Source organism: Mercurialis annua, linkage group LG2 (genome assembly GCF_937616625.2).
Source record: "Mercurialis annua linkage group LG2, ddMerAnnu1.2, whole genome shotgun sequence".
In the NCBI taxonomy this organism is placed as follows: Eukaryota; Viridiplantae; Streptophyta; class Magnoliopsida; order Malpighiales; family Euphorbiaceae; genus Mercurialis; species Mercurialis annua.
This window is the reverse complement of record NC_065571.1, coordinates 50,112,360-50,126,247: the sequence shown is the minus strand read 5'-3', so window position 1 is coordinate 50,126,247 and position 13,888 is coordinate 50,112,360. Positions and strand designations below refer to the sequence as shown.

Genomic DNA, 13,888 nt, shown 5'->3' with positions numbered 1-13,888 from the left:
TTTTTTCCTAACCATGAGTCCATGATGCTATTTGGATGAATTTCTCGATGGGCACATTCTCAACAGAAGAGTTCCATCGGGAATGTTTCCCGATGGATATGGTATATTTCCCAATGAAAAATCCTTTGCGAAGCCGTTGAATTCTAGTAGTTTCATGACTACATTGGCGGCATCTTTTAATGCATATATACTTTAGCTTTTTGGATGTATTTAGAAGGAAACCATGTTATTTGCTAATCAAGTGAAGGGAACATAGTTTCAGAAGAAAAAAAATGAACATTACTAACTCTAGTAGAATATGCATAAATATTGCAAGTGGAGGGAACATTATTAGCCTAAAACAACAAATTCCTTATGCATTATCTCATCGAATTTACATAAAATGATTGCCAAAAACATAGAAAAATAAAAAACATAAGGAAATGAACTAAATTAAAGCTTAAGAGACAAGTCAAGATTCTGCAACTCATCTTGACTACCCTTAAAATGACAATAGCTATCACCAAATCCCAATCTGGCTGAAGAACCCATAATAATAGACTTTTCCAAGTTAAACCTACCAACACCATCTCGTGGCGGTGTTACCGGTAGTGCTGCTGTTGCATTCACATGGTAATTCTCCATTAACAGCTTACCAACAGCCGGTTGCTGATCAATAAGCGGTCTAGTCCAGCCACCGTAACCATACATATTTCGAGACCCATTGATGGAAGATATGTGAGTAGTAGGCTTATGGATCGTCGAGTGTGCTTGAATTCCGAGAGATCTAGCATGAAGAGGAAGAGAAGCCATAGTTGAATAGAAATGGTAACCAAAGGCTGCAATCTTTGAACCTCGTTTAGCTAAAATCCTCTCTCTTTTATGAGCATTTTGGTGACCACCAAGTGCTTGTGAGCTATAAAATTTCCTTTGGCAATAGTTGCATGAAAAAACTCTTTGATCACCATCTGTAGGAGGATTTTCTGATGAATCTTTATTAAAACAATCAATAAGATTGAGTTCTTGATCATTTGTTGTCAGATTCAAATCAAACTGATAAAGATTTGAATTATTACCCTCATGTTCTTGTTCTTCCTCCTTTTTGAGAAATTCTTGTTTTTCTAGACATGGTTCCATGAGCAAAAAAATCACTTTCTTGAGGCTTTTTGAATAGCTAGCTAGTGGTGGATGATTGAATTAAAAGAGTTTCTTGATTTTCAAAAAAGGAAAAGAAGAAAAATTGATGGGTAGACACTAATGTTTGTACTGTTTTAAGCAAATATGAATTTACATATTGCTAACTTTACTTAAAAATCAGATACACTTTAATTGAACTTTGATTGGAACTTTGACTATATACTTTAGGTTAAGAGCTTGGTTGATACTAAATCTTTTGTTTATGTATCAATTTGGTTCTTTATTTCTATTTTATATTTTTTCGATACTATTCCCTTTGTCCCACCGGAAAACTTTATAATTTGAGCATCATAGAATATAAATAAACATGCTATTATAGTTTTAATGGTTAACTGGAAAATTGAAATATCAAGATTATCATTTATTAATTTCAACTACTTATAGTATATTTTCTTAATTATCCAATATAAAATTGATACTAAAATTAAATTTTAATCTCAAAAAAGTAATTGGTGATTTTACAATATATAATTTATAATATATAGAATATGTAGATAATTAAATCAAGAGTATAACGAGAAGCTAAACAAAAAAATAATCAATTTACTTTTAATTTTTTATTTTAATGCGACAAAAGGTGTATTTATTTTATTATTATTTCAGGCGATCAATTACTTATGATGTGAAAATTAAAAATGCAATTCTATGTATATTTTCATCTCTATGGACATATATATGTTAGATTAGTAAACTAAAATGAGGATTCAAATTAATAAATACTAAAATGAGATACATCTATATATGTTTCTATCTCGAAAATGAATCACTAAATTGTTGGTGTGTCCCTACATAAAAAATACAAATAAATTTATAAACCGCGGTTAAAATGAAATAGTAAGAACTTATTTTTCTTAATGTGAGGTTTCAGATTCGAATTCTATGAGTATAAAACACTTTAAAACTTTCTATTCTTTTATCATTTTAACGAGAAGGTTCAATCCGAATTAATTGACAGTAGCTACGGACATCAGACGGTAAGTGTACAAAGAAAATAAAAGATGTTGCCTTGCCATGAAAGGCAAAGAAAAAGATAATTAGAAAACAATCCTATTAAAGCTATTATGTGAAAATGCATTTATTTATTTGGCTCAATCAAGTGTTGTTATGGAGAACAGGCAGATGGTCTTCTTCCCCTCGTGTGTACTTTTAGTTCCATCAACAATGGATTATGATACTATGTTATCCACTTACATTTAACACTGCTTTTTTTGTGGGTCATATTTTTTCATGGATGTTCCTTGTTTTTGCATGTGTTTCAAAGACTTGTTTGACAGGATAATGTCTCTCTGTGCCATTGTCCAGTTGTTTAGATAAGATTATTAGTGATAATAATAATAAAAGCAACAAAAGGTTCATTTCTACCCTCTAATTTATAGCAAAGGATCAAAACAGTTCAAATTTGTGAATTTTTTGAAAACAATTCCTAATACACTCCGGTTTTAATTCTTAAGGGGGATGACTGATCTAAAATTGACAAATTGAAAGTTTTTTAAAACTATGAATTTACACTCTTTTAATCGTTTATTTTAAGCTTGGAGGTCGGAATACCTCTTTATTGATAACAAAATCATCAATGAAGTTCAACTAACAACTTGAATTTTAAAATGTATTGCTAATTTAATATGTTATCAATTTTTTTTATAATTGAAAATTACTAAAATTTTAAAATACAATATTTATATGCAAAGTTGGAAATAAATAGAACGGTGACTTCTTTTCTTATATAGTCTTGAATAGAAGAAGAACTATCGTTGTGGAGATAGACTACTTAGGAGAATTTCACAGATCACCTGTACACTCTAATTGTCTGAAACAGTAAAATTTTGTAGAATTTCACTGAATATTTTATTTTTTCGAATAAATTAATTATTTGAAAGAGATAACTAATATAATTTGTCACTCATTTCTCATTTTCAAACAAATTTTAACATTATTTAATTGAAAAAGTAAATTGAATAATTTTTTTAATGAATAATTATTTTATACAACATATACGTTATGTCAATATATAACATATTTTTTACGTGTTACTAAATTTTATTTTATTTTTAAATAAATAATCAATAAATATTTTAAATATGATCTAATTATTTATAGTTGTTAAAAGAAATGTTGTATATTCACATTGTATTGAGTAATTTCTCATGTACTCCATTTTATTTGATGAAATTCTTATGTAATTTGTTGTCCTATATGCTATGAATTGTGGTCACAATGACAAGTGGCCGACACAGAAATGGTGAAGTTGATGTGTAGCCTTGTAGGCAAGGATAGACTTGGTTCAATTTCTCTAAAATGTACTCCCACCATTCCAATAGAGTTGTCCACTCTATTTTTATCACACAATTTACAAAAAAAAATTATTGTTTATAATTTTTATAAAAAAATTTTTACTTTTTTTTTTATCATACGCCTATTTAATATAGAATCAACTTGCAATTTATTTCAATTTTATTCATTAGTGAATTTTAAATAAAAATAACATAAAAATATTAAATTTAAAAGTTAGTTATTTTTTTATAAATGGACAACTCTATTAAAACGGAGGGAGTACTAGTATGTTTAAAATTATGCTGGATCACTATACAACCCCGTTCAAGTACTAGTTAAATTTAAATATTTTAAAAAAATAACTTAAAAAATCAAAGCTAAAATATAAAAGTAAACAAAAATCAAATTATAAATAGCCCCTTAATGTTAACTCTTTTATTTGTAATTTTTTAAATATATGCCTATAATTTACATTACATATAGAACATACGGTGGTGGATGATTGTCCATTTTATAAATTTTAATTATCAAATAATTCTACTAAAAATGTAATTTTATTTATCTTAATTTTTTTTATTTTGTTTGTTTTATGTCGGGAGAGATATTTTTAAATCTATTTATAACTTCTCTTGCACAATATATAACCACTGCTATCCACAATCATAAATCATAATCAAGATTTATTAATAAAATGCTTAATGGCAAAAAAAAAACTCAAACCTTACAAATTTTTGTAATTTAAACCAAATCTTTTAATTTTTATAATAATAGCAAATTGTAATTTTCTTTTGTTGCAATAATAGCCAAATTGCATTTTTTATATGATATTTTTTTGAATGTTTTGCTACTTCTTGTGACTTTTAATATATTACTCCCTCCGGTCCATAATATTTGTCGCATTTGGCTTTGTCACAAGAATTAAGAAAACAATTAATATGTCTTAATTTATGAACACTTTTACTAAATTAACCCTACATTAAAACTTTTTTACATTTATGACTATCATTTTTATTTATTTATTATATTTTTTCAATAAATTAATGGGGGGCAAACATGGAAAAATAGCAATTAATGCTCCCTTGATATTATAACATGACAAATATTATGGACCAAAATAATTTCTCAAATGCAACAAATATTATGGAACGGCGGGAGTATTATACATCAAAAAATAATAATAGCCTAATATCTTAATTGGAAACAGCAAATTGACAACCAATTTGGTATTATTGCAACAACAAAAAAATACAATTTGACTATTATTATAAAAATTAAAAAAATTGGTTAAATTGCAATAAGTTGTAATTTTTTTTACCACAAGGCCTTAATAAATTTACGTGGTCTGCCCACATATTTTTTCCGACCTTAAGTTATCATTTTGTTCACCTTAACTTTTTTTTTATACATGTAATAAACTCGTAAGACTGAATTTAAAACAATATAGTGCATGTTTTCATACTTCAATTCAAAGTACACCTAATCATTTTAACAACAAAATTTTAGCCAATAATAAAGCTTGGAAGAGAAGGAAAAAAGGCTAATAATTAAAAAAACAGATCATATGGTATAATGAACGATTTATAAGATGTCTAATCGATTTGAACCAAATCTCTTTAAGAGATCTCTTTGTCTGTCCAAAAACTTTAGCTATAAAACTCAATTGTGAAAAAAAGATGTCTAAATCCATCTGGAAGTCCCAGTGCGACATACTCTTTTTTTTCATCTGATCCCTGTACTAACTTTTTACTCATCCGAATCCCTCTACATACCATATTTTATTTAAAAGATCATTTTTAACAGAATGTAAAACGCGTGTTCTCACACTCTGTTAGTGCAAGTATTATAAGTATAATACTTCCACGTCAGCCGCACATAAAATTAAATACATGACCTTACTAACCAAAACGGTGTAGCTTTGCAAATAAAAATAGAAAACACTGTCGTTTCACTAATACCTTCTTCATCTCCTTTCATCTTCATCTCCTTCTTCATGTTTTCTTCTTCTGTTTCTCTTTTATCAGCAAACCATGTAAGCTCATTCATTTTTTTTCATTTTCTAATTTCACATCATTTGGCACCGATCATAATAAAAAAAAAGCAATATCGGAGACAAACCCCATTTTAATTAAAGTCTAATTCTGAAAGAAACGGAATTTGAGAGCTTTAGAAGAGAAGAACAATGAGAGGATAAATTAATGAACAGCGAGAGCTTTTCATATTCTTTTGACATGATATACAATTAATTTTGTTTGTGTACTATAAATTTTAGCTACAAAGATATATCTTTAAATGCCAAATATTTTTTGAGAAAAAAGAAAGATGAACAGACATATACCTCTTTGAATAAAGTAAAAGCTACGAGCAAACATGATATCTCTAAAAGCTCACTTTCTTTAATTTTCTTCAAAGAAGCGAGCTGAGTCTCCATTCTAGTCTTCTTCACTATAATTGTGGTTGTTTTTTCAATTGCCGATAAGGTGTTTGCTAAATTTCCACAATAAAATTTAAAGGAGGATGACGTGGCTGGTTGGACTAATTTGAAGTTCAGAGGGAAAATAAGCTACAATCAGAAGCTTGCACGCATGAGAACACGGTGTTGAGAAGAAATCAGGAAGAAGTCGGCGTGGAGGAAGGAGATGGAGGAACAGCGGTGACAACATAAGGGTGTTGCGATAAATGGGGAGGACACTAGACATGAATACCATGAGGATGCGGGTCCACCAGTTGAGAATTATGGATGTAAAAATTATCCATATCAGCCTTTTTGTCCTACATGGTTATATCAAAGAAAAAAATCTGTTAGTTAGACGGAGTTTGAGAACACGCGATTTAAATTCCGTTAAAAAAGAACCTTTTAAACAAAATATGGTATATAGAGGGATTTAGATGAGTAAAAAATTACTAGTACAGAGACCCGATGAAAAAAAAAGTGTGTAGTACAAGAACCTATATATGAGTTTAGTTAAAGAAGAAAAAAATATACTTAATCATACATTACACTGCATGGTTTTTATTTTTTAGGCTCAATGCATCTTTTAATCTCTGAAATGTGTCTGTTAACCCATATGACCTCTTATCTTTCAGTTTAACCTATATGACACCTCAAATTATAAATACTTTCAGCTTGACCTTTAAAATTGTCATTAGCACAATTGTTTGACGCCTCTTTGTCTAGTTGGGCCAAGCGTTTGGTTATTAACTGAAAAAGACGTGTGCACATATGTTTTTAGCTGACGTGTCTTGCCTCATTATTGGTGATATGTCGAGTTAGATGGTGGCCCAATCAACATCTTTTGCTATACTAGTGTCGCTTTACGTGTTTCACACGTGGCTCGTAGTGTGACTCGTCAATTTTATATTTTATTATTCATTTATATTTATTATAAAACAAAACTAAAATTAACTTTATAATTACTTGTAATATAAATAGAAAATATTTAAATAATAAGTTATTAGAAATAGTTTATTAATTATAATTTTAAATGATTAAAAAATAATTAAATATTAAAATTAGACTATTTTATAATATTAGTTACTTTTATTAGAAACATATCTTGTATTAATTATGGATTCGGAATTCATATACCAAATTATAATAGTACAAATTTTTATTAGTATACTTCTTTGTATTAGGAATACTGTAATGTATAAACTCTTCATTAAGTTAGGACTTTGTTTTTTCTAAATGGCAATGTTCAATTTGTAAGAATTAGGCATGATAAAAAATTAAATAGGTAAATTATATTTTATACAACTCTATTTAATTAGGATTCCAATTACAATATATCTAATTAGGACTTTAGTTATATTATATTTTTACTAACTAATTAATTAATTACCATAAAACCGTTATTTAATAATAAATTAGAAAGGATTATTCGGTAAATTTGCCTGTCCCCCCCCATCCGTGCTTTTATATATAGTATAGATATATCATTTGTGCACTATTCTCTTTTTCAGAAATTAAACAAAAAAAATTTACAAGTTGAATCGTAAGATAATTTAAACTGAAAAATAAATGGTCAATGGGTCCAAATTTAAGGCCAAAATAGTTAGGTAAAATAATACGTAAATAAAAATATAACAGTTCTAATCAAATAAAACAAGAAAAAAGGCTAATAAATGACCTTAATTTTAGGGTTAATGTAAAAAAAAATCACGAACTTTACATGTTTTCTCATTTTAATCACGCAGTTTAAATTTTTTCGTTTTCATGCACGAACTACTACTTTTTCTCAAATTCATGCATGATGCTGAGGTGGCACTCATTCATTGTTGTAAAATGATCTCCACCTCAGCGAATTACACCAATAAAGCCGTGACACCTCAGCACCGTGTATGAATTTGAGAAAAAGTGGTAGTTCGTGCATGAAAATGAGAAAATTTAAACTGCGCGATTAAAATGAGAAAACGTGTAAAGTTGGTGAATTTTTATGATATTAACCTTTAACTTTACCACCCAGGCTCTTGTAGCCCCTTCATATTTTTTAGACTCAATTATCACCCTCATGTTATTAAAATCAAAAATTTGCACCTCTCTCATGTTAGAGCCCCTTTGGAATGAATGAATTTTTTAAAATTTTGTGGAATTCATTTGTAATTCTAAATTTTTGTGTTTGGAATAAATGATTCTATTAATATAATTCTCGGAATTGAAATTCTGGAATTGGGTTTAGTTATAACTTGAGGAATTGCAAATCCAACTAAAATAGGTGGAATTTGCAAATGAATTCCAAAAATTTAAAAGAACAATTTCATTTGATCAATTTGTCCTTATTTTAATAAGTTTTTTTTATTTTCTTTTACTTTTTATTTTTATTACTATTTTTTTCTCTTTCTCTCTTTTCTTTCTAATTTTCATCTCCGTCTTTTTTTATATAGTATATTTTTATTTTCAATTTTTAAAAAATATTATAATTATTTTATACATCTTAATCATAGTATTAGGGACTTTAATATTATTAATTTCAAATTTTTTCATTTACATAATATTTAATAAGTTTATATTATAAAAAAATATAATAATTATTTTTATTATTAATAAAATGTCTATAAGGTTAATATGGGAATAAAGTTTCAAAAAAATCAATTATAGAATTCATTCCAAACATAAATATATAAAATTCATTTTAATTCTAAATTTTATATTCTTTCATTTCAAACTGTGTAATTCATTTTTCAATGATTTCCAAATAGAATTTATTTATAAATGAATTCCAATTCACAATTGGAAGGGGCTTTAGCGTTTTAATTAACAACATCCTAAAAAGGGGTGCAAATTTTAAATTTTATTAACATGAGGATTATAATTTAGCCTCATAAAACATAAGAGGATATAAGAGTCTGGATGGCAAAATTCGAGTCATTTTTAAGCTTTCTCCCAATAAAATGATAATTGAAAATGAATTTGAGTTAGAAAACAAATTCGAGTCACGTACGTATGGCATATACTTTTAACAAAAACATGCATTAAGCCTTTTTAATTGTTCATTTCCTTCAATTCTATCATGCCATGTCGGATATCACATGCTTAACTTATAGTTCAAACAGTTAGCGCCAGACATCAACTTTTCTAAGTAGTGGTTTTATTTTTTTTCGCGAGTGTTTTTATTTTCTTAATTATACAAAATAAAAAATAAAAAATTATACCAAGTTATAAGGCTATTTTCCAACCCTGATTTCATATTTCGAGTAACTATTTATCAAAATAAAACCATTTTTGATAATTGTATCCACAATCATTAACTCTCTATATATATTACGCACAAAGGAATATTTTAAACGTACATATCACATTTTAAATTATCATCACCCGTACTATATTACGTATTTATTTTAACAACTTATATCTAAATTCAATTTTTTTTATATTCATCTGAAGATAAAGTTAATAATTTATATTCATGATAATTATAAATATTTTCAACGGTATAAAATATTAAAATAATTAAATTTTACTTAGACAAATGGAATATAAATATTAAATTTACTTTTTATATTATACATAAAATACATTTTTTTAAATGAATCAATATACAAAAATACATTACATGAAATAGTGAACTAAATCAATGTAATTGATAAATGTAATAAATATTTAATATTAATCATTAGAATTGGTATCTTGCTCTTATAATGCTTAATAAATGCACTTTAAAGTGCAACGTAAATATCAATATTTTTAATTTTTATAAAGAAATTATTGAAATTTGACATATTCATATGTTGCCATTTGACATATCGACTATAATACTTTCATCGCATTAGCTATATATTGATGTGTTCAGATCACGTTCATCATTTCCTATCATATTGTGCATGAAAATGAATGTAATATTATGACATGCCACGTTTTTTTTTTGAAGTTGATTGATATTCACTTTTTATTATCATATAGTGTATGCAAATGAATGCAATAATTATAAGATGCAGCGTATTTTTTGTTTTAAAAGAACTGATTCCGATAGATTATTCAGTTTGATTCTGTTTTTAACATTCATGGTGCTAATTGAGCTAGGTTGTTTTTACCAAAGATAAAATATGATTTTTAGAATCTAATTTGTTAATTGTTAGTTACAGAGGCAGAATTTGAACCTATGACCTTTTAATGTACTTGAAAACGCCTTAAGCATTCAGAATAGGTCTATATTAGCCCGATTGAGTTAGGCAATGACATGCTCAAAGAATTTTATTAAGGTGGACAAAATTATACCAAAAATTTAATTATAAGATGTACAAAAATAATAAAATATAAATTTTAAAATGGGCAATATAGTATAAATTTTAAAGCGGAAAAACTATACTATTAAACTGAATATTCACATTTTTTCCAAAAGTTCAAAATAATAAGGTGGTCAATTGCCTATTATGAGCTCTTTCTAGGTTTGCCTCTGGAGTTAGGTAGCAGTCTGTTTCTTTGAATATCCTCGACTTAAGTGGAAATATGCCCTCTAAATTTATAAGTAATGTACAATTAACATATAAATTAACTTTGTGGGCAAATCAGTACATGGGCAATTTTCTCCATGTTGGCAATTTTCTCTCTCAATTTGTAAGTTAATTGTCTCTTAAATTGCAATTTCTCCCTTAATTGTAAGTTAAGCCAAAATAGGCTAATTGCCTATAATTATCAAATTTGTGTACTAATTTATCAATAAAATTAATTTATAAGTTAATTGCCTATTACTTATAAGTTGAAGGGGCAAATTACTACTTAATATCCTCTATGCCTCAACCCAAGAAATAAAAACTATTTCTCTATTTGGAGTAAAAAATAATGCTTCTTAATGACCGGCCAATAGCTTAACGTTAATCACGAAATAATTCATACTTGTGTACTAAAATTTTGGAATGTAGCTAAACATTATACTGCATTGTGGTCATGAGTTTTAATTGGGTCGGAAACTGAAAATAATAAACAGCTAAGAATCTATTAATTTATTGTCATATTCAAACATGGAGCTTTCTTTGACAGTAAAACGACGTTCTTGATTTTATGTACTCTGTAAGTATATACATTGTTCAAATTGAAACTTTCAAGGCTTTTTTTTTTAGGGTCAGTTACCATTTTCTTTTAAAATTGACATTTTAAAAAACAATTCTATTACCATTTTAAGATTTATTATTTTCAGCTGACGGGACTGAGAATCATGTCAAAAACGTGTTAGGATCATAATATTTTTAAAAAATAATAAATTTATTTTACATTTAATCCACAAAATAAAATTGTACCATGAAAAATTATCAAATTTTAAAATAATGATAAAATAAAAATATATACATTGCTGATAAATGAAATTTAACAACTTTAAAATAACGAGATATAATTAGAATTTTACATAAAAATCGTGAGTTTATATATAATTGACTTTTATCTATATATATTGTCCGGTTCTTTACTGACTCGATTAGTTCTGGTCAAGTCAGGTAGAATTGATTAAGACGGTAGAACTCTCAACAAACTTTTAAAAATTGTTTCATATTCAAAAAAATTGTCAATGAATTTATGTATCAAATTCAAGAGTTTTTTTTTTATCAGAGGTATGTTATGCATCATATTGAAGAGTTTGATTCCGAAAACTTGATTAAGAAAAAACGAGTCGTTGATATTCAAAGCTCTTTTTTTAATTGAGTTGTATCTGAATGGCTTTTAGCTAAGTGGCTGCATCTGTTTGGTTCATTCTCAAACTTCTATGCACCAATTTCAAATTGTCAAATGACAAAACCTATACGATCCAACACAACAATCCAAAGCCGATCACTAGCAATACAATAATATTTCGATTTTTTCATACCATTTGACTCCTTTATATATGTAGATATGACCTAAAAATAAATCCCTCACTCTCATTCATTCTTCAATTTCTTTACAATGGTTATTAGTCCACAAAAATTCATAACTTGTCTAGCTTTTGTAACGCTATGTATCAATCTTGTAAAATGTGACTTTTTTACTCTATCCATGTCTATGTATGCATCTCAAGACCTGAGTCAACCCATTCTCGATCGGTCCTACCCAGGTCCGAGTCCGAGTCCAAGTCCATCTCCATATTCAAGTCCTAATTATATTTCACCTACACCTCCTCCTCCGATTTCTTCAGCTCCAAGTTATCCTGCTTTACCTATTTCACCTACGTGCCCGGGTACACCCGCTTCACCTTCGTACCCGGGTACACCCGCTTCACCTTCGTACCCGGGTACACCCGCTTCACCTTCGTATCCGAGTATACCCGCTTCACCTTCTTACCCGGGGCCACCCGACGTCGTTTCGCCTAGTCCATCCGAATCACCTAATGCAAAAACTCCCGCCGCTTCCCCAGCACCACCGCCAACATATCCATCAGAACCGCGTGATATTCAAGTAATCAAAGCAGCTTACTGGCCGGCATATAATAAACTCAACGCCTCCGCCATTGACACAACCTATTTCACTCACATTTACTACGCCTTCTTATTACTCGACCCAATCACTTTCAAACTTACAATTACACCGTCCGATCAAGAACAAATACCTAACTTCATCAACACGCTTCGTTCTCGAAACCCTCCGGTCAAAACCCTAATATCAATCGGCGGGGCTGATATCAACCAAACTAAGTACTTCTCAGTCATGTCAATGGATAAACAAACACGAGAAGTTTTCATCAATTCAACGATCGAAATCGCGAGGAATTACGGATTTGACGGGCTTGATTTAGACTGGGAATCTCCGGCTAACGATCAAGAAATGCTGAATCTAGCTTCACTATTGAGCGAGTGGAGAAATCTAATAGATTACGAAGCGGAAATTTCCGGTAAACCGAGAATTTTACTATCGGCTGCTGTGTATTATTCGTCAAGATTTACTACTTACGGTGAACCGAGAGCTTACCCGATTCAAGCTGTAAATAATTTTCTTGATTGGATTAATCCAATGTGCTACGATTATCATGGAGCATGGGAAAATTTTACGGGTCCGAATTCAAATCTTTTTGATTCTTATAGTAATGTGAGTACTAGCTATGGTATCGGGTCGTGGATTGATTCGGGTGTATTGCCGGAAAAGATTGTTATGGGTCTACCGTTATATGGACGGACTTGGACGCTCCAGGATCCGAATGTTAATGGGATCGGAGCTAAAGCGGTTGGTGTAGGACCTGGAGATGGAGTTTTAAGTTACGGTGAGATTATGGAATTTAATAATAATAATATTGATGACAAAGGAGTGGTTCGTTTTGATGGAGAAACGGTGTCGTATTATTCTGTATCCGGGAACTCTTGGGTCGGGTATGATGATGTCATCTCTGTTGATTGGAAGATCAGCTTTGCTCGGAGTCGGGGATTGGGTGGATACTTCTTTTGGGCTCTTGGCATGGACCCGAACTCGACAATAATAAAACTTGGTAAGCTCAGCTCTTTATTGACAATATCTATGAAATAATTTATTATTTGCGAATTAGCTTATCTAATTTAATTATCATTTTTTGATTCAAAAAATTAATTATTGGTTTTCTTGCTAACAGCTTCAAATTCATGGGATCGCAAATAAAAGTTTCAGCACAGCAAAAAAAGAAAGCGTTCAGTTATAATATTGAACAATTAATCGCAAGTTATATAATTCTTTTAATTTATAGTCCGCGTTAAATAATATATTAAAATTAGTTTTTTTTTTCTATTTCTTAGTTTGAATTTTACAGTATGTAATTGATGAAATTTTCTTTATATTAATACAGATTTGAATGAATTAATAAACATATTTTAAAAAAACTCAATTAATCAAAAAATGATGTGTATAATGTATATACATAATACATCATGGCCTTGACAACTTTGAGGCAGGAGTGGACAAGCCGGTAGTGATGGTTACGGAAATAGAATAACTTAAACAAGAAAAAAAATTATTTGGATTCTAGAATAGTGAGGCAGCCTGGCATTTTGCACTTGGACAATATCTAAAAAAAGT

The 13,888-nt window shown here is 28.9% G+C and overlaps 2 protein-coding genes across 2 annotated transcripts; one reads left to right on the top strand and one right to left on the bottom strand.

Annotated features, from left to right (window-relative positions):
• Positions 1-273: 273 nt before the first annotated feature.
• LOC126669548 (zinc finger protein 1-like) lies at positions 274-1,308 on the bottom strand. Its single transcript, XM_050363039.1, has one exon. It carries the CDS (start codon positions 1,114-1,116, stop codon positions 433-435), a length of 684 nt encoding a protein of 227 aa, XP_050218996.1. The 5' UTR covers positions 1,117-1,308; the 3' UTR covers positions 274-432.
• Positions 1,309-11,798: 10,490 nt separating this feature from the next.
• On the top strand, positions 11,799-13,578 carry LOC126669732 (class V chitinase CHIT5a-like). The gene is made up of 2 exons (XM_050363279.2): positions 11,799-13,328; positions 13,449-13,578. Exons 1-2 carry the CDS (start codon positions 11,819-11,821, stop codon positions 13,472-13,474), a joined length of 1,536 nt encoding a protein of 511 aa, XP_050219236.1. The 5' UTR covers positions 11,799-11,818; the 3' UTR covers positions 13,475-13,578.
• Positions 13,579-13,888: the final 310 nt, after the last annotated feature.

Excerpts from the sequence above, each read along its gene's own strand:
- LOC126669548 (XM_050363039.1), bottom strand. The coding sequence starts at position 1,116 with ATGGAACCATGTCTAGAAAAACAAGAATTTCTCAAAAAGGAGGAAGAA.
- LOC126669732 (XM_050363279.2), top strand. The coding sequence starts at position 11,819 with ATGGTTATTAGTCCACAAAAATTCATAACTTGTCTAGCTTTTGTAACG. Across the intron at positions 13,329-13,448 it reads CTCGACAATAATAAAACTTG|CTTCAAATTCATGGGATCGC; the intron begins GTAAGCTCAGCT and ends TCTTGCTAACAG.